Raw genomic sequence first — 21338 nt, forward strand, 5'->3', positions numbered from 1 at the left:
CCAAGAGATGCAAAACAACAACAAAAAAGGCAAAATTACCATGTGTCTTGCTCCTGTGTGGGAGAGGTGGTGAGGCCTGTGGCATATCTCGCCCAGGGGCTCATTGTCTGACAATCCGCCCATGCCTTCAATCCTCCCTTTGTCACTAAAGAATAGCCCACAGCAACAATCTAATTATGAATAAAGACGGTTTTATAGCCACTGAATTTGAGAACCAAACAGGCTCCAGCTCTGCTGCTGCTGAGGGGCTGAGTACTGCAATATTTTAATCCCACGTGAAATACATACATTATTATTAAACAGAGCAAGAGGTGAGAGACGTTTTCTCTAGGCAGCTGTCCCAAAGAGGGAACTGTTATATATCAAAACACTATTGCTATATAGTTCAGTATGTTAAGCCTACACACTCTGACATAAATAGCTGAACAGTTCAACTGCTAAATGAGCGATAAAGTTACAGGCTCTTTTTTTTTGTTGCCCAACTCCAGATTAAAAACAATATAAATAAATATGAATTACATCAGATTATACTGTAGCCTGTATGAGATCAGATATCTAAATGTTACCAAATGATGGCTTTGTTGCATAATGAGGCGTTTTGAGTAAAATTAAATAGTGGCTGTTATTTTATGAGGCAATATTATTATGTCATAGTAATTGCGGTATGGAATTATTAAAGTTAAAGTCCAGTCTTCCCAGTCTTCCTTCTGTGCTGGTGCTGATAGAGAATTAGAGATGACACATTATTCTTTAAAATATTTGGATACATTAAACAGATTGGTGTTACAGTACAGTACATTTCATAATTTATAGTAAGAATCTTAAGATAAACAGGTTTAGAAAATGATGACAAATATCAAAATATTAATAAAATATATCTATATGTAGACTATAAAGAATTGAAAATAAAAATGGATAAAGAGTGAAGAAATTAAAAAACAATATACTCGTGAAGTTCTGCTCACATTATTAGTTATAACAAATGGAGAAAAGTGTTTTGTTGGTGAATTTATATTTATTTATAGCCTATTAAACTCAGCCAGCATATTGATTACAAGACTTATAAAGCGTGCTTATGTTTAGTGTTTTTATTCGGTGATAATTAAACAGACAATTCAAGTTAATAAAATAAAGATAAATATGCCGATCCATTACCCGAGTAATAAACTAAGAACCTTATCTCCGTCTTCACCACCGGAGGCGCCATCTTGAATCATCGCAGCTGTCTTAACTTCGTCCTGCAGGAAGCGCGTGCTCTCTAACCAATCAGAGGCCCGAGATTTCAGCGCATTGTTTATCGCGAGACCTCGGCTCTTCCTTTTCCCTTTTCGCTCTGAGTCCAAGATGGTAGGTGCTGCTAGCTGAAAATGTTAAACATGATAGTTTGACTATCCACGACCATCCTCTGAATTAAAGCATCCTCTATTGTTAATTGCAACGTCTACTTGTTTTAAACATGATGTATGTTACAGCCATGTCATGATTTCGTGTTATAGGACCATGTAAATGATATTAGCTTACCCTCTTTGATGCCAGTGTAGTGCCGATAAGGCAGCCGCTTTACGCCTTGAGGTTGGTCAGAAATGACCCTTGGAAGCGGGTCAGAATGCGGAATATTATTATAAACCATTAAGTGTATTTCCCCAAAGCTAACATGTAGTTTTAAATGTCAAATATAGCCATACTTTAGAGTGTTAGCTTGTTTGCTATGTCGCTCGTGTAGCAGTTAGCTGTGTAGTGTCAACGTGTGAACCGGCCTGTACCAACAGTACACGGAGGGCTGCTCGTTTATACAATTAATTGGAAGTGTCTGCTGTAATTAGTAACATGTATTATGCTTAAATTTAGACGTTGTATCAAGTGTTGCTAGAGAGTGATGGGCTGTAATGTACAACGTAAGATGGGCAATGGCGCTTTGCTGTTGTCAGTGGTACACTGGTTGCTGAAGGTTTAATAGATAAGAGCTGCTTGTTAATGTATTACTCTGAAATATTGTATTAATGTGACTGTTTATTCTTCAAGGGAGTCGACATCAGACACAACAAGGACCGTAAGGTGCACAGGAAGGAGCCAAAGAGCCAGGATATCTACCTGAGGCTCCTGGTTAAGGTAAGATATATTTACACAGTATGATTTACTTTATGGAATAATATCACTTATATCTGTGATCTTAATCAAATCAAAATGTGATTAAAAAAAAATTCTGACTTGACCATTCTGCTTGGTTGTTTCAGTTGTACAGGTTCCTGGCCCGCCGCTCTAATGCTCCCTTCAACAAGGTCGTCCTGAGGAGGCTCTTCATGAGCAGGACCAACAGGCCTCCCATCTCCATCTCTCGCCTGGTCAGTCCATCACCAATGATTCCTTTTTTTTGCTTTTATTAAAAGTGTGTACTGTTGAGCCAGTTGTAATGAATAGCGTGTTGTGTTTGGAGACAGAAATGCATATTTTGCCAAGTAGACTTATAGGTCAGTGTTGGCATCGGTTGATGTCATTTAAGATTTAGTTGAATCTTAGTTGTCATTGAATAACAGTAAGATTTTCGGCTGTCAGAGTTTTTAGTGCTACAGACTCCCTGACCTCATGTGAACTAAGGTGAAAATGATCTAATGAGTTTTGTGCAGTGAGTTATACAGAATTTGTAACTGGAATAAGAGCGAGCATTTGTGTTAAGTCAGTGCTCTGTGTCAGTAGATGTTTCAAAGGTTGGATAAAGGAAAGTTGTATTGATGTGGTGGTAAGCTTTCCAGTGGCTGTGAATTTTGTAATGTAGCTCAGATTGGGTTGACAAATTTGAATAGAAACCTTGTCTGTGTTTATCCCAATTTGGATCTATTTATTTTGCATCTCAAGATTAATATTTGAAATGTATCTAATATGATCTAAGGAAGTTCATCTGGGGGTTGAATTAGATGTAATTGTAAACGCCATGTTATCCATGTCATGCAGCCAAACTGCTTGCACACTGTCGCCCATTCACTACCATTCTTAGAAAAGCTTACAGACTAGGGAAAGTTAGAAGTCCTAATGCTGAATGCGTGTTATCCATGTTGTTGGTTGACTGACTGACTGGCTGACTTTGCTTCCATCACAACCAGATCCGTAAGATGAAGATGCCTGGCCGTGAGAACAGAATCGCTGTTGTTGTGGGATCTGTCACTGATGATGTCAGGATTCAGGAAATTCCCAAGCTCAAGGTAACTCTTCCTTTTTTTTGGAATGGCAGAATTCACTGTATGGCACTGTTGACTTTTGTTTCCTCCATAAATATATAATTTAGTCCACGGAGGGTTTTCCTGTAATGTTGTCTCTGAGATAGTCTCAATGTCCTGTTTGTTTTCCCACAGATCTGCGCTCTGAGGGTAACTGATGGTGCCCGTCGCAGGATCCTGAAGGCAGGCGGTCAGGTGATGACCTTTGACCAGCTGGCCATGGCTGCTCCCAAAGGACAGGGCACAGTGCTGCTGTCAGGTAACCAAACATGAAGTTACATCCAAATTCTGATACTATGATGCAGTTGGACTAGATGATGCAAGTAGTTACTGTCCAACTGGTGCTGGGGGAACTATGGTCATCAAGGTGGCCGCCAAGTCAAGTTCACATGAGTTACAAATATTGTCCTGTTGCATAGTCAGTTGAGCATAGCAGTCAGGGTTGCCATTAGGGCTACTCATGTTAAATGAAACTCAAAGTAGGCACTTAATGTAGTTGTCTGCAGGGATGTGAGACAGTGTATTTTTCTCTTTGCATATAAAGTTGTTTGAGATCTGCCTTTAGTCTACAAATCTGTTGTAGTTTTACATGGGCATGCTTTAGTTGATTTAAGGGCCCTGACACATCGAGCCGACAGTCAGCCGTGTGTCAAAGTTGAGCCATCTTGGAGCGTTTGACATCCTAGTCCAATCCAGTCACTGTGATTGGCAGTTCAACTCGGCGCACAAGAATGGAAACGGAAATGAGGTTTAGTCATTGAAGTCAAGAGGGCTTGAGATCAAAATAAACGTATGCCATTAAGCTCTTTAGCTGAAACAGCTCATACATTTTTGTTATTGTTGAATGGCACACATTCAATATCCTTGTTCTTTTAACATTGGGCTGTGTTATTAATGTCCTAACTGGCGAACTAGCTTCTTGAATCCGTCTTGTCAGTCTTCAGATTTCTCTTTTTAGTGACATACAGACTGCTGCCGTGGAGCGTTATTTCCTCTCAGGTCTGGCAGAATATACGTGGTAGTTGGCTGTCGGCTGTAGTCTTCACAGTGTGTTCAGGTGCAGCTTTCTGGCTGAGACACAGGTGGCACAAGGCGTTGGCTTTCACTGCCTCTTGTTCTTGGACGTTGGTTTGGTGTGTCTGGGCCTTACAGAGGCACTTGTGAGGATACTTGGTCTGTGGTAATATCGTAATAATTACATAAGAATACTGCATGTAATAGAAAAGCAGGTACTTATCAAATTTTGGTCTAATTGTTGGCAGTTTATCACTAGATATATACTTCATTATGTAGAAGTTTTGTTTTATTCGTTGAATCCTGTTTGCCTGAATTTGTCAGGTTTAATGAACCAGTTATCACAGTGCTAAACTTTCTATGACAGGCTTACCTTTAAGGTGAAAGTATTACCAAAATGCTAAAACTGCCGGCAACAAGTGCTGATGATAGTGCTGGTTTTCGGAGCATTTATTAATCCTCGTCTGGTATGTGCTATAAGACCACTTTTTTTTTTTTTTTTTTTTTTTGGCAACAAACAAATTTAAAAAAATACTGGCCTGTAAACACAAGGAAGCTCATACATTACTTTTTCACTTATACACTGTTCAGTCTGGACATCTATGTGCTTCTTTCATGTGGCCAGCCAGATAAAAAAAGTTGTGCTAAATTGCTAAACCTGCAATTCATCATGCCGCAAGTTAAAACAGTAAATAAATAAGTAATGAACGGCATGAAGGGGCAAATCTCTGGAAGGTCATTAATAATGTAAAACTCTCAACTTTACTTCAGACTCTATTAAGTTTATTTACCTGAACTGTAACACAAGATAAACAGTCACTCAGCCACTATTTAGTTAAGTCTAAACTATAATTTGAGCAGCTTGTACTTAATGTAATCTCTGCCACAAGCAGATACGATTGTGCAAAATGGGGTATGTGAGAATTCAGTGTATGAATGTGAGTGTGAACACTTTTGTTAGTAATGTTTTTTTGTTTAATCTGACCCATTTGTTTGTTCTTTAGGACCCCGTAAAGGCAGAGAGGTGTACAGGCACTTTGGAAAAGCCCCTGGAACTCCTCACAGCCACACCAAGTATGTATACAGCTGATGTGTTGGTACTGTTGTCAACAGAACAAAATGTAAAGAAAGGCTGTCACAACAAATTAGTTAGCTGTTCTAGTTTTTGATCAGTCCAATCCAGGCAACCAAATTGGCCCAAATAGAGAACAGTGGTTACTTAAGAAAATAATACTTTGAGAAGTGGGTGTGTGTAGATTTGACAATGGAATATTGTTTCATTACACATTCAGCATTCACTGTCTGCAGCTATTTTTTTCTGTCACACATCATTATACACCACATTTGTTTAGCAGACTCTAACTGGTAGTAACCAAACACTTAGATGACACTTAAGATAATATGGAATATAAATTAGATTGAATTTGATAAATTAAGATTAGATCAGATGTTATATTGCCTGGGCAGCAATATCTTTCCCTATTGAATTACTTGTCTGAAGAATCAAGTAATCATTTCATTGAAAGAAACAGGTGTAACTTTTAACACAAATTTTCACTTTGTTCCTGAAGCACAGGACCAAACCCATGTTCAACGAGTAAAATGCCTGTGAGACCAAAGTTAAAATTGACTTATATTTGTCAGGAAAACCTGTTGCATTCCTGTTAAATTCCGGCAGTTCACCAAGAAAATGGTGTATTTAAAAGAATATTTAGCTCCTCTTGTGAATCCCTTTTTATACAGAGTTACAGTGTAGTTTGTGGAGAAAGGTAGATATATCTCGGAAATAACTGGTGTTCCCACAGTAGACATTTTTACTTGCATTGGTAGGAAAAGCACAGGAATAACATTAACAGTGACTTCATTATAGTAAGCCAGCATACGCAATACCAGCATCTTGAAATTTAAGCAGCTAAATGAATTTCAGTTATTATTAATTTTATAATTTACACCTGTGCTTTAATTTTGTGACACCTAAAAATGTCCTTTGGCATTTGGCTGAGTAAATATGCCAGAAATATGTATATTGAAACAAGAAACTCCAGCACTTATTTCCATATATGACAGGTGTGATTGCACAAGAGGATCCAAACAGCGTGCTGTGACCTGTTTCAGTAATAATCTATATGGTACCATACCTCAGGGAAAATTCCTGCTACAAGTGCTCTTTAATTAAGAGTTGTTGGTAACAGGTTTTGAGCGCAAGAAACCAATGCCATTAAGCTCCTTTGTACAAGAGAGATACAATCAGTGCTTTGTCAGAAGACAAAAATCTCTAAATGAGTAGTGGCAGTCTGGAATGAGGGAAAATTGTTGCCTTTAATGACTCTCAAACCAATTTAGTGAAAGTGAGTACAAGCTTTGCAGTCATTAGAGCAGCATTGGTGTAGAGAATATTACCGTAACAACAAAGCAGACGTAAGATGTATGGTTGGATTTGTGACGCCAACATTTTATACTAAATTATTCATTCTCTTCTCCAGGCCCTACATCCGCTCCAAGGGCAGGAAGTTCGAGAGAGCCCGTGGTCGCAGAGCCAGCCGTGGCTACAAGAACTAGTTTGTGTCTTTGTTTTCCATGCAATCTGATACAAATAAAGAGAGACTGTACAAAATGAATTGTCTTTTGTTTCATTGCACTGCCTGCACACCCTTGCAAATCAATGTCATTTGTGGTGAACTTAAACAGAAGATTACACGCTTCACAGGAGAGGACCAGGATGAAGCTAAAACAGCTAAGAACCTTTCCCCTTATTTCCTGTCCACCCTGGGGTTTTACAGTAAACCTTAAGTGAAGACTCGTTTGATCAGTATTGATAATGAGTTGACCATGGGGGAAAATGACTTGGCCAGGAAGTGTTGCTCTGTCAATGATTGGAGAATGTCGGTGGGTGTTGCAGTGTTTTCCTTATCGCCATTGGACTTCCTCTCCGCCGCTCAAAGCTGCTGCTGCTGCGTCTCCAGACACTTCCTGCACAGAACCACAGTTTTCACAGCAAGCGACCGCCTGTCGTCGTGAGGGGGAGACAAGATGAGGTAAATCTGACTGTTGTGTTTTTATATATCACACTTAAACTACCTCACTCTAAGCCGGTGTTGGCAGAATTATAACTCTTTAAAACTTGCACATGTCCGCGTTACTGTGGCTTGATAGACTGAAAGCAAACCGCCCGTTAGCTAACGTTTGTCATACACCGTTATCTGCGCTAACTTGAATACCTCCTTAAACCAATCAATAAATGAGACATAAAATATCAAACTGGGGCTTTCCACTACGCCCATAATTATTTCAAGTAATTTTCGGGGGAATTAAATTTAAAAAAGTGGTGCAAGTTAGCTTAAATTCAGGCTACATGTTGAGTAGTAACTGCTAGCCGAGGCTAACTGACAACGCTGTGTTGCGCTTGTCAGGCAGTTTACAGTAGCTAACGTTACTGTATTCACAACACAAGCTAGCGTTGTGCTATCACCTTGATTTAACGTTAGGGTTCGTAACTTTAAACGCCTTTTTAAATTATTAGAGGTTATTTTAAAGGCTGCAACATTCATCAAAACAGCTCCACAGCTTGGGTGTGTTATAACTGTTAAACTAAAGCTGTAAGTGAAGTTGTTCAGGTGGCTAACAGCCTGTCATCCTGCTAGCTAACGTTAGGTGGATGCCATCGGTAAAGTTGAATTATTAGCTTTTACTTTGTGTTATCAGGGTTATTAGACACGCTGTGGAGTGTTTAAGTGCCCCTGATATGAGAGTGGGCATGGGTTCAAATTAAAAGCCAATCGAAACTTGCCCAAAATACCCTGAAGTCACTCAACAACAGCCTCATTGTTTGGGGGACAGAATTAGCCTGGTGATATTATTTCTGGGTGTCCCCGCCCTGCATTTCAAGGACGTAAGGTGCAACAATGGGCATCGCTTTGGTGCTTTTTGTGTGTGTGGTTTATCAAGACAGGACATCAGCCAAGTATTGATTTTGTCTGCGACATAGCTTGCATAATGTTTCCGGACTGTTGTAAAACTTGAAAGAAAGATGAGACTAGTTTATGAATTTAGGGTATACCGAAGTCCCATAGTGATAGTCCTGTAATTGTACTTTGACACACTTAGGTCTCATTAACTGACTGAGCTTGCACATTATTACCCTCTGTATGCATAAACTGATATAATAGTAAATGGCAATTTGTTGTGATTTATGTTATATACAGTCAGACCGTTTCAGAAATCATGTAACCAGCCAAAATCATTGTCCAAGTTATGTAGAGTTGCTCAGTTTGTCAAATGAGTCCCAGACTTTTTAATTAACAATCATGTTTCTGCATTTTTTATATCCTAATGTCATCTGAATTTCTAATCATCGTTTATTAGCTACGACATTTCTGTATTGGCAGCAATTTAGGATTGTTGAGCAAGAGTGCTGCACGCTAATGCTCATTGCAAAACCTGTAAAATCCAATACCATTTAGGCCAGGTCAGCGAATTTACAAAATCCTCAATCCTTGATTCAAATTGTGAAAGAGACACTGTTTCCCCAAATCCTGTTACACAAAAGCCCTATTCAAAAAAACAGATGTGGTCATTCTCATTCAACCTTTCATGCCCAATAATGTGGTGTCTCAGCAGGGTTGTTGAGGATGCATGACTGTTAGTCATTATGTACAAAGACGCACTTGGGGTCAAGGGGCATGATGGGTCTTGTATTGCTTCACCCTCTAGCCGTAATCTCTTCCTCTTATCGTGACAGTTCTTCCCTGTACTTGTCCTACTCTAATTGTGAAAATGTGTTGCAGGGATGTTCACCTTTGCACAGTGAAAGCCCAGGTGAATTAGAGACATAGTTCATTCAATTTAGTCGAGTGTGCCTCCTTCCTTAATGTCAGTTTCTGACCCATGTGCTCTGATGTTCTGCTGTTGCTTTTTCCACTTCTACATTTGACTTTTGTCCTCCTCTCCCACTTTGTCTTCGTACAGGAACAAAGATCTTTGGGAGGGAACGTGAGGCTTGACTCAAGGACTTTACCATGACATAAACTAAGGACCCACCTGGAACTGTCTCCTTGTTTGTCTTTTGTTTTGTTTCTGTTTTAATTTTTTCGTTGTCTAGTCTCCACTCGTCTTACCCAGTGTTCACCCTCTTCTTGTGGAGAACAGATGATGAAGTAGTGTACAGGGAGTATTTGTTTGGATGAAACTTTTATGTATCACACTACTGTCTACAGGTCTGGCCTAGTCGCTCCTCTTGTCTGCCTCCTATTTATCACTGAGATTAAAGATAGCAATAGAGGTATCAAAGGTCATGAAAAAGCCTGCACTTATCATATATTTGTGGCATTAATGACATTTTGGCCAGCACTTACCATGCAACATACTCTACAGAATTCTTTCCTTGTGTATTAATTTAATTTAATTTTTAGCCTCCTTGTTTAAACAAGGTGTGTTTGTTTGTCTTATTCGTTCTTAATAGATTTTCTTTCAGTGCAACTAAGAGTTTTGTCCATTTGTGTAATTATTTAAAGATTTATTGTTAATGTTGAGGAGCTGCTCAGCTGCCTTATATTGTTATCACAATAGGCTGCTTTAAGTCGTAATGTAAACTTTTTTTTTTACTTATGCAATCTTTGTGAACATTTGTTTAAATGACTGATCTTGTAGTGGAAAAAATACATTTTTAAGTTCTGTTGTTTTTGAATATGTTGAAGTATCGCTCACTCATTTTTCCACTGGCAGTAAACTGTAGAAGCTGACGGCTCTTCAGATCAAACTGTGATGGGAGCTCTCTAACTGTGACACAAAGACTGATCTTTAGCAGTTTCCATCTTCACTGGATAAATACTCTACACCGAAGAACCTTTAAACTGGAAGGAGTTTTTCCTTTTCTTTTCAAATGAAGACAAACCTGAAATAGACAGATGGAAACAGAAACTCAGAGCTGATTTTTTTGTGACTTTGTCTCTTGAATCCAAACACTGAAGAAGGAGAATGATTTTGAGGAGATTTCAGGGATAAAGCTCCCAGACTGACATTCAGACACATTTTGACTTTACCTGCAAATCTTGAAGAACTGCCAGATTCCACTCTTCAAGTCTCTAACTATAGAACAAAGACCTTGAAGCTTGTCAGACCGACTTTTTCCTGATAAGCTTCGTCCCCTTCAGCAGTGAGGATGCGATCTCCAGAACCATCTTCACCCTCCACAGCAGAAGCTCTTCTTCATGGCCAGTTTGCCAGCTGGGGCTCAGGCAGCAACAGCAACAATAACAGCTGCCCCAACAGCCCTGGTGGTCCAGGGGGACTCTCCCCCGCTGCCTCCCCTACTCCGGCTCCGGCCTCCAACTATGCCTTGACCCTCACCCACACCCACATACATATCCAGCGGCTGTCGCCACGGCCAGGGAAGGAAGCCCGTCTCTTGCTGCCTTTAACAGAGCTGGTGGGGTGTAGCTGCCCTCGTGCCCCCGCGCCCCCTCTCCTGGTGCTGTACTGGTACCCGCCAGGCAAGCGGCGGAAAGGGGTGTCTCGGCGCAGGCAGGTGAGGGCCTACCTGGCAGAGAGCAGGCCTGAAGCTGAGCGGTGGTCGGCTGCTGTGCAGTGTCTACTCAGAGGTGTGACCGTCACTGCTGACACAGGTGAGTGTGTCTCAACAGAGGCTCTCCATCGTTCATATAACTCAGTCCAAGCTTTCTTAACCCAGTTTTTCTCACATTTTGATGTTCCAACAAAATCAAACATGTTCAATATTATCGCAAGTGTCGAGTCTTGGCTCACGCAAATACTGAAATTCAGTGACTTGAACATTGTCAGCAACTAACAGCTGCACTCCCTCCAGCACTAAACAAGAAACAACAAATGCGGTAGATGGTTAACACAGTTTGGACTCTAGGGAGACACAAGAATGTGAACAAGTCTCAGTTCTCTTGCACTTTGTAACAGCAGGAGAAACTGGTGAAGTTGTAAAGTGAACAAGAGTTGGTGTTTCATTCAGCGTGTGTCTGATCCTCCAACCAGCACTTATTTTAGTGAGAAACAGTTTGCCTTTCATTCCTATGGTCTCCTCCCACTAAAATAGCGCAGCTGACCAACAGAGGCTGGTGGCAAGTTTAGGGGACAAAATTCAAAATGTAAAGTTTGTATGCAAATGTAGTTTATGGATTATATCAATGCAGAATTGACAGGTATATTGTCGACAAATGACACCTTTTATCTTGTGTTTATAGAGTTATGCGTTCTTGCAGACATGTAAGGAATTGTTAAAATGTCATATTTCTTAAAAAGAGTTTGGCGTAGTATTTTCCACCAGGAGCAGAATGGGAAATAATCTGAAAAGAAATCTAGTTGTTGTTGTTTTTTAGGTGTGAAGGGTGTCAGACTGTAGTCTTCAAAAGTATTTCAATGTCTTCTAGGCAGAAGGGTCATAAAAGTGACTATTCTGATTGTAGGTTTCACTTCCCTCACAGTTGTCTCCCCCACTCTAGGATTCTGGCCTTAATCATGTCTAACAACTAAATCTATTCAGATAAAGGTCCCTGAAGTGAAATCTTATCAATGTAGGGATCCTTGAGTTGAAAAAGGTTAAGAACCACCTTGTGACAGGCCCATACTGGTGATGGAGCCCATTAGCCACAGTTTTGCATACGTTTCCTCGCTGCAGCTTGTTTTAAAATGTATGGAATGGATTTTCCAACCTGCCCAGCAGCCATGTTTCAGTTCATGTCATTATGTTATGGAATTCAACTTGTTGAGACTCGTAACTTCTTTAGTAGGCAATCCATGTATGTGAACATCATGTTGCTGTTCAGATTTTTTAGTCAAAGTTTCCCAGACTCTAAAACCCCAAGTTTCTTTTTATATTAATAATCCTGGCCGTAGAGACAGTGTGGAGTTACAGTGAGTGGCTTTATCAAAAGAGCAACATGGGTGAGTTTACAGTAGGTGATAGTGTGATTTACTTTGGCTGACCTTAATGTTTGTCTCTATGAATAAGCCCTGAATTCCTGTTTACTACATGAATCCATACAATGTTCCCTCATGCGGCCTCGATTTATGCCTCCATTGTAAATGGGTGCTAATTATAGCTTAATGTGTCACAGTGACTCGAGACCTTTCTGTATGTACAGCATACATGTTGTTTGTTTTACAGAGGACAGAAAGCATGAGAGTAGTTCAGCATTTTAAAAGCTGTCCTGAGCTGAACTTTTTGGGGTTACTTAGCAAAAACAAAGGGGATTATCATTAATACACTCTAAGAGGCTGAGATTTATTATTCAGAGTATTTAGTTTAGATTTCTTTTGTTTGTTCACATAACTACGTCTCACATTTATCTAATACTCCTTTGTTTTTTTTTTTGCCCTTATCTGTCCTGCACACATGGCCTGCATCATCATGTGTCAAATGTAGAAACAAAGCGGGTGGGGCTGCTGCAGCTTGCCACCCTTTCCCAAAGCCCTGTATCCCCCAGCCTCAAGAATCAAACAGATAGCAAGACCCTGCTCAGTGTTTACGTTGACTGTGTGTGTGTGTTTATCTTATTCTCACCATTGCCTAGTGTATGCGTCACACTAGTCGCCAGCATCTGGCATCTCTTCCTGTCTCCTTCCTCTTCTTTAGGCCTAATCTTTAACCTATAGTTCACTGTAATCACTCCATCATTAGTTTTCCTCAGTCTTCACCTATCGCACCTCTGTCTCCTTCCCCCAACAGATAAAGCTGCCATTCATTTTTAATTTTTCCCAATCCTGTCTGCCTCTTTTCTGCTCCTGCCTCATTCATACTCTACTGCAGTTCATCTAATCTTTCTCAGTCTGACAGTCTTCTCTGTGTCACACCTAGTTTCTGTCCAACTTTGCTCACATAGTCTTCATTCTGTCTCATCTTCTGTTATCTAATCACCCCATTTCTGAATTGCTTGCTGTCTTCTGTAAGTTTTCATGCTTATGAACATCAAAGCTGTGGTTAGTTGGGTTTTCTGTCGATTTGCTTTAGTGCTGTTTGTTACATAATCCAGGATTATCAGAGAGTGCAGTCATTTCATCATCTCCCCTGCACCGCTGGCATCCATCTGTATCCTAATAAATCTTAGATAGATTTTCAGAGCTAACTTTAGAAGCTTTTTATTCATTCTAAGCTTCATACCTGGGCTGATGAAAGAGTAGAGAAGCGGAGTGTCTTGGCTTTCTTTCATCTGTGCCCCAGTTGGAGGGATAATACATGATTTATTATCATTTTACCACCTTGTTTTATTTAATCCCTATATTCAGTTTAGTGCTTCTGTCCTTTACCATGTATCTGACTTTAAATTATTAACAGGCTTGTTTGGAGTGACAGCATTATGCAGTGTGAAGTAGATCCTGTGAGGTGAAATAGAGGAGGCTTAAATGGTTGAATGCACTCAAAGTCCAGGGTTGCAACAAAGTGTAATGACAGCTCCCAGTTGGCTTGCTTTGAAAATGTAGGGAACATCTAGTTCCTGTCTTTGTTCTGGAGCAAAACTATGAGAGCTTTAACTAATTCATACTCTCCTTTCTTTCTTTCTCTCTCATACAGAATTTTCAAGAAGTCTGCTACCTCGTCCCAGGCGACTACTGTTATTGGTCAATCCCTTTAGCGGGAGAGGCCAGGCAATGCAGTGGTGTCAGACCCACATCCTGCCAATGATCAGAGAGGCCAACATCAGCTACAACCTTATACAGACAGGTAAGGGCAAGGACAGATAACACACGTACATATAACTCACATATGTAACAGTTGTTAACTTAATGAATCTGTCTCAGAGCGTCAGAACCACGCCAGAGAGCTCATCAGAGAGATATCGCTCCCAGAGTGGGATGGCATCATCATTGTCTCTGGAGACGGCCTGCTGCATGAGGTGTGTAGAGCTTTTGTTTAAGGGCTAAGCATGTTGTAATAACAGTAAAGATGTTTGTTGTGTTTTTATACCTCATATATTGTATTCACAGCTTAAACTGTGTCCACCGATGTGATTTTCAGAGTTTTCTGTGTTGTGTTCCTGCAGGTAATTAATGGGCTGATGGAGCGTCCTGACTGGGAACAAGCAATAAAAACACCTGTCGGCATTCTTCCCTGTGGCTCCGGGAATGCCCTGGCTGGCTCCATCAACCACCATGCAGGGTTAGCATGTTTCTCATTCATAAAGCAGAGGTTGCATTAACCAAATATTTTTTGTCATTGACTGAATTTTTTAACAGTGATGGAAAAAAATCTGAAGGCTGAGATTAGAACACTGAGGGCGATCTGTAATTCACACTCCTGTCCAGTCGATTGAGTGTGCATATTAATTAGCTATTGTCTCGTCTTGTCTTTGATCTCATGTGCGTGACCTCATTGTTTATGCCTACCATACACTAGAGGACTTTGAAGGACTTTAAAAAGACCGACAACCTGTCACAACTTGAGAACAATGTGAGTTTTTGATCACACACTATAAGATTTTGCAAACACTGGTGATCTTGCAGGTTCAGTATTTGCAAGACTGCAACTAGATTCCTTTACAGATTATTTCCCATTGTGCTCCTGGTGGAAAATATTATGCCAAACTCCCTTTAAGAAATATGACATATTAACAGTTCCTGAAACACAAAACTCTAGCTGCCTCAACTTGCCACCAGCCTCTTTTGGTTAACTCTGCTATTTTAGTGGGAGAAGACTGGGGGAATGTGAGGTGAACCATTTCAAAAATTTAGATAGTTCACTACAATCATTGCTGGTTGGTGGATCAGATACACAGTGACTCTTGTTCACTTCACAACTCCACCAGTTTCTCCTCCTTTTCAACAGTACAAAAGAACCGAAACTTGCAAGCATTCTCGCATCTCCCCAGAGTCCCCTCCATGTTCCCTTTCTACCCAGATTGCTGTTTCTTTAGTCCAGGAGAAAGCTCAGCCATTGGTTGTTGACGGAGTTCATGTGATTGAACTTCAGTATTTGCATGAGCCAAGACTCAACACATAGAATAATATTAATCTCCACGTTTCTCTTCTGTTATCTGTGATTTTCTTTCTTGACATCCTGTTTGCTTTTAATGTATTATGTTGAATTGATTGTTGTGCCCCAGTAGACATTTAAATAGTTTATAAGCTCAGCATTAATAGTTTCTGCCTGAGTCGAGCTCTGTTGTATCCCTCATTTGACATCCCATCTTGCACAAGAGTTTTCTGTACTTTGTTTCCAACATCAAAAGGTTTCTATTATCAACTAAAACAGAGTAATATAAATAGAGATTCAAAGATAACAGATATGTGGATTTATTTCACAGAATCAGATTAGCCTAGTTAGACACTATCTTTAAACAAAAGAACACAGTGTTGCTGTTTTAGTCGTCACCTTGTTATCGAGGCCTAGATACTGTATCTCTGAATGGCGGAAGGACTCTGAATCAGGCTGTTGTTTGTACAGTTCTCTCCTTATCTGTACTCACAGGAGGTGGTGTTTTCTTTTTTTTTATATCTCCCTCAGGTATGACATGTGCCTTCGGGAGCCCCTCCTTTTGAATTGCTGCTTTTTGCTCTGTCGAGGCGGTGTCCGACCCATGGACGTGGTTTCCGTGACAACGAGCCCTCCCTCCAACAACAGTCGTAATGCAGCACCCAGAAGACTGTTCTCTTTCCTCTCTGTTGCCTGGGGCTTTGTGTCTGATGTGGACATTGAGAGTGAGAGGTGGGTGTGTAATTACTTAAGCGTTACTTTAATTATCCTGCGATATCATTTAGTTTTAATACAAAAGAAAGATTTACCTGAAATCTTTCTTTATTCCAGGTATCGCGGCCTGGGCTCAGCTCGCTTCACCCTGGGCACCCTGGTGCGCATAGCCTCTCTTCGATCCTACAAGGGTCGTCTGTCCTACCTGCCTCCTTCTATTAGCAACTCATCACCAGATGCCACACCTCCTCCGCCGAGGAGACCCCTCTCCCGCAGCATCACAGAAGGCCTGGAGGGCTTCTGTCGAACGCCCATCCATCGCACTTGCTCCGACATGGGCATCAGTGAACAGAGGAGCCTGCGCAGGGGTGAGGGAGAGAGGGAAAAAGAGGAGAGGCAGAAAGAAAGGGAGAGAAGACGGGAGAGGGCTCGGGGGGGAGGAACTGGCGTGGTGAGGGCGAGCAGCCTGGCAGAGGACAGAGAGAGGGAACGGGAGGGGGAGATGGAGATGGAAGCAGAAGAGGAGAGGTCAGGGACATGTTCGGAGAGTTCAGAATCAATTGAAAGGGAAGACTGCAATATGGGAAGGGGAGAAAGGTTGGCGGGGATCAAGGATGAAAGGGAAGACGAGGGAAGGACAGAGCAAGACTCCAGTGAGATGGAGGAAGAGGACAGGGGGAAGGATGGGGAAGGCAGTGGTAGTTCTGCAGAGGGGGAGAGTGTGATGCATGCAAGAGAGCAGGGAGTAGACATGGGGCGAGAGGCAGATGAAGACCCAGAAGTTTGTCTCACTTACCAAGATGGCCTTCAGGAAGCCAGACAGTCGCTAAGGAAGAATTCAGCCCCTTCCAGCCAGATAGCCAACGCTCTCTTCGGTCAGCCTCTCAGTCAGGAGGCTGATGCAGACTCTGGCACTTCATACGGTGTAGAGGACATGGATCTAAACGGGACCTACTACCAGAAAGAACCCTACCAAATGGATGTTGCTCGTGAGCGATCTCTCACCATCTCGTCTCCCTTTCGTCACTCTCCCTTCTCTTACAAGCCCAAGGCCCTGGACCAAAACCAGAACGCCACCCGGCCGAGGCCCCTCTCTCTCCTCCAGCACTCCCACTCAAACTCCCTCCCCCCCAAACTCCCCTCGCTGTCCCTGTCTCTTTCTCCCACACCCCCATCTTCTCCATCATGTGCGTCCCCACACTCTTCATCCTACCTCGTCCCCCGTCCCAACACCCCAAACTCCACCTCCCCCTCCCCCTCTCTACGCACACCGTCCTCATCTTTTAACTTTGACATTGCCGAGCCAGCGGGACCCCTGAAGAACCGTCCTTACGTCCCACTGCCTTTTAATATCCCTAAGGATGACTTGTTACCGCCCCTAGACCAACCCCTTCCCACTAGAGACTGGGTCACCATTGAAGGGGACTTTGTCCTGGTCCTGGCCCTTTATCAGACCCACCTCGGGGCTGATCTTCATGCTGCACCCCAGGCCAGGTTTGACGATGGGCTGATCCACCTGACCTTCGTGCGGGCGGGGATCTCTAGAGCCACTCTACTGAGACTGTTCTTTGCCATGGAAAGAGGAACCCACCACTCCGTCAGCTCACCGTATGTGAGCCACATTACCTGCAAGGCCTTCAGGCTGCAGCCTCTTTCTACGCGGGGGACACTCACTGTGGACGGAGAGCTGGTGCCCTATGGGCCACTTCAAGCGCAGGTCAGACACAGAAAAATGGTGCTTGGTACATACTGAATGTTCTTGTTATGAAGTGCTGTGATCTGAGTGTAGTAACTGAAGGTAACTGGATAGGATGTGACCTTTCGGATGCTCGTGTTAGAGGTTTTATTCCCCCTAGATCCACCCATACATAAAGCACATGCTCATATAACTGTAATCTACTTTGTAGGGCTATCAGTGACAGTATCTTGATTGTGGTTGGTGTTAAATGTATTTATTTGGTTTGACTCTGATCACTAACAACAGGCAGAAAGGCAGTACTTTGTATTTTATGAGCTTTAATGATTAATTTAATGTTAAAGGCTGTGTATGTGACATTCAGAACATTAATATAGAAGTAAATTACTATTTTCTATGTCAAGATACAGTGGAGTAAAGGCATCCTGAGCAGAGAATGAAGTCACGCTGTATGTTAGTGCATGTGTTTATCCAACTGGCTAACTCATAGCTGTCACTTTGCACTGCGCTCATACAGCATACTGGCTGATATCGGGGGCGTCTTCACAGAAGCATAAGATTCGGGGCACATAAGATTCATGAATATTCATTGTCAGTGTACTAGTTTTACTTCTGATGGATAGAATATTATGAAAAGGTTATGGAAAATTTTTGAAAATTCATTTGTAAAAATAAGGAGGTATGTTGTATTTTTACCAGATGTACTTTATGCTTCTACAGTGCTAAGTATTAATGCTCTGCAGTTATAGTACTGAGTTAATATGAGACCTATAATTGGTGATAATTCTTTTTTCTAATCTCTCAACATTTCTCAGGTTCATCCCTCCATGGCCCGGCTCATCGTCGGCGACTCTGGAGTGAAGATTACCAGATTCTAATCAGGGATTGGTTGATCTGATTGACAGATAACAGCACTCTACTGAATTATGAAATCTCTGTTGTCATCTATACTCTGAGAGAGGGGGGGGGGGGGGGGGCAGAGTATCTGAAAGACTTAAAATAGCCTGGAATGCAGAAACTGCTTTTCTGAGGTTTAATGAAAGGGATAACCCACCGAGCCACGCATCAATGGAGCACGACTGCAGGGATTAATAGCGAAATTTGAAAATGGATGAAAAATGCGCCTCATTGCACAGCTGTTGGATTACGCTCGGCGTACCCTGAGAAGCATGAAAACTGCACAGCCTGGGATAGTAAGAGGGAAGAACAATCGAATGTTTAAGGATATTTTTTTGTGCAGATAGTGCATGTGTTGGATGTATACGTAGTAGTATGCATGCAGAGAAGCACTACCTGAATTTTGCCTTTCGATCAGATGGAATTAAATTAAGAGAAAGTTGTTCTTAACATGAAATGCTATAAAAATACAATGAGATTCACTCGGGTCAACACCCCATTGACGTTAGCCCCAAGCCTCTGTCTTCAACCCCACCCCAGATGTTTGAGTATAAAAACTTCCGTCCATGAAAGGAATGCCTTATCTGACACTGGACAGTACAGTTGTATTTTTGCCCCTAGTTTCTCTTACACAAGAAACCCAGATAATCTTAATCTTTATCCACCTGCCATAGCGTCCGTCCACTACTTCAAAGCTATCTACTTAGACAAACTGGTAGACCCACCTACCTACTGTTATCTTTGAGCACACTACTCTCCACTGTGTTAAGCGTCAGTGGAGAAAAATGTCGATAAATATACACTTTAATGTTCATACAAGCAGTTTAGAGCAGCGAGATCAAATGTCAGGGTCCTTACATCAGAAGGAGCAATGGAACCGTTGAACGGTGACCATTACTGACATTTTTGCATAATCTGCCTGTTTTTCTTAGCCAGTGGATGCACGATGATGATGTCAGTGATATCACACTTTGCAGCATATCGAACAAAACGAAAATGAATGAAACAAGCATATTTGTCAGTGGATTTAGACTGTTCATTATCAAGAAATGTTTCACAGATGTCTAGAATATATCACTATCTCCAAGTAATCATCTTTGGAAGTACAGAGGACATTACACGCCTCTGTTTAGACGTAAGTAGTGCATTTGTTTTGCACATTAACTGGAGTTGAAGCAGCACAGAAAATCACAACACTAGACTGCATAGTAACTTTTAAATACAGCTACAGAGTAACGCAGAATCTGATTCAATGCTTTGTTCTAGTAATAGACACACTAGTATTAATAGTCCAGTTACTATAATAAATGGATCACATTACATTCCTCGCCTGAAATGAATCAAATCTCTCAAGTTGAACATGTAGAAACGTTCAAATCCTGCTGTAGAGACAAACAAGGGCACAACACTAGACTCCAGCAGCCGTGTGTTGTCACATCAGACTTTTGATTAAGAGATTAACAAGATGGAGGTTAAACAACTTTAACTGTGAGAGATTATCCAGCAGCAGAGCCGACCTGTTGAACTGACTGATAATTTGGGTTTTAAATTTTAAAATCTCTTGACAACTTTTTCCGAATGATGATGTGCTCCTTGGTGAAATCAAACCGCAGATCTTGGAGCCCTGATAGAAATTGTCATGTTTTATAAATTAATTTTTTTGAAATGTTATAATAAAATCCTGCTGATGTACTTGGTCTGGACGAAGGATAAATCATTAGCATGTGCAGCGTATCAATCAGTAAGATCATGTGCCGACTGCTTGGGTCATACTGTATGTCTTGGTCACGCCTGGACAAATCAATGCCTTTGTATAATAAGCCTGTAAATTCTGGCTGTTGATCATGAACTGTTAAACCTGACTTGCAGAAAATGGAGTAAAACTCTTTGCTCACCAGGCCTTTATTTTTCTCCTTTTGGTTTTTTTTTATTATTTTCCTTGGAGCGCACAATGCAGCTAGTCTACCACAACTACACTGTGCTTACACAGCTACAGAATGTGAATACAACATTTTGAATCTAGGCTTGTAACAGTACCAAATAGGAGAATCTATACACACTTTGAATGGAGTTTTTTGCCAAAATGTTTACTATTGATGTTTAAGAGACTAGTTTACCTTCCTAAACATTGTGTCGTCTATGGCCATAGCTCGGACCATGGTGTTATAGACCAATTTGATATGACAATGTCGGGGTACAACCCCTCAATTGATAATGCCATTAAGATGTCTGTAGTGGGCTGCCTGTAATGAACTTGTAATTACTACTAAAATCATATGAGGATATGAAATGCATACATACAAAATGTACAGTTAATAGTTATACATGGTTTTGAATAAATGTAACTTGGTAAGTTTGTCTGGAGCAAATCTACTGTACTTGTGTCACAGCAGTGTGTCTTTATAGACGTGTTCATGTGAAGTCAGAAGAGGGACGTTGCTTTTACTGGCGAGTTATATCACAGCTAATGGAACTGTTTCAACTACTAGGTTGAAGGAGAGTATTTATTCAGACATCATGAAGGTGCAAGACGATCAAAACGCAGCGTCACAGAAGAAAAGGTAACGTCTGCACATGTACTCCCTGCCACAAAAGATTAATGAGGGTGTTTCGATGATTTCGAATGTTAAGAAGTGGCTCTCCCTGTGTTCGTAGTTCTCTAACCCCTGAGACATATTTGTAAAAATGAAAATTGGTTAAAAGGTGTGTTTTTTCCCTCGTTGGGATTTGATCCAACTACGTTTTTTTAGAAAGGTATTTCAACCCAAATTCTGTACATATATTTAAGATTTGTTCTGTTTTGCCTCTAACGTAACACAATACATTTTTGAATGTAGGTGATTTAAACTGATCTATGGGATGTTTTGTAAAT

The 21338-nt window shown here is 41.2% G+C and overlaps 2 protein-coding genes across 2 annotated transcripts; both read left to right on the top strand.

Annotated features, from left to right (window-relative positions):
- The first annotated feature begins 1225 nt into the window (after positions 1 to 1225).
- rpl18 (ribosomal protein L18) lies at positions 1226 to 6844 on the top strand. The gene is made up of 7 exons (XM_033641033.2): positions 1226 to 1347; positions 2023 to 2109; positions 2235 to 2342; positions 3099 to 3197; positions 3348 to 3471; positions 5231 to 5300; positions 6710 to 6844. The coding sequence occupies exons 1-7, from the start codon at positions 1345 to 1347 to the stop codon at positions 6783 to 6785; spliced, it is 567 nt and encodes a 188-aa protein (XP_033496924.2). The 5' UTR covers positions 1226 to 1344; the 3' UTR covers positions 6786 to 6844.
- A 293-nt stretch (positions 6845 to 7137) lies between these two features.
- On the top strand, positions 7138 to 20365 carry sphk2 (sphingosine kinase 2). Its single transcript, XM_033640752.2, has 8 exons — positions 7138 to 7261; positions 9192 to 10846; positions 13762 to 13911; positions 13989 to 14083; positions 14231 to 14346; positions 15691 to 15891; positions 15991 to 17590; positions 18385 to 20365. Exons 2-8 carry the CDS (start codon positions 10384 to 10386, stop codon positions 18445 to 18447), a joined length of 2688 nt encoding a protein of 895 aa, XP_033496643.2. The 5' UTR covers positions 7138 to 7261; positions 9192 to 10383; the 3' UTR covers positions 18448 to 20365.
- The last annotated feature ends 973 nt before the right edge of the window (positions 20366 to 21338 follow it).

Source organism: Epinephelus lanceolatus, chromosome 10 (genome assembly GCF_041903045.1).
Source record: "Epinephelus lanceolatus isolate andai-2023 chromosome 10, ASM4190304v1, whole genome shotgun sequence".
Lineage (NCBI taxonomy): Eukaryota > Metazoa > Chordata > Actinopteri > Perciformes > Serranidae > Epinephelus > Epinephelus lanceolatus.

Bases quoted from the DNA above. Each gene is read 5' to 3' on its own strand.
- sphk2 (XM_033640752.2), top strand. From the start codon at position 10,384: ATGCGATCTCCAGAACCATCTTCACCCTCCACAGCAGAAGCTCTTCTT. The intron at 13,912-13,988 runs GTAAGGGCAAGG...AATCTGTCTCAG, and splicing joins CTACAACCTTATACAGACAG to AGCGTCAGAACCACGCCAGA. The intron at 14,347-15,690 runs GTTAGCATGTTT...TATCTCCCTCAG, and splicing joins TCCATCAACCACCATGCAGG to GTATGACATGTGCCTTCGGG.
- rpl18 (XM_033641033.2), top strand. The intron at 2,343-3,098 runs GTCAGTCCATCA...CATCACAACCAG, and splicing joins CCATCTCCATCTCTCGCCTG to ATCCGTAAGATGAAGATGCC. The intron at 3,472-5,230 runs GTAACCAAACAT...TTTGTTCTTTAG, and splicing joins GGGCACAGTGCTGCTGTCAG to GACCCCGTAAAGGCAGAGAG.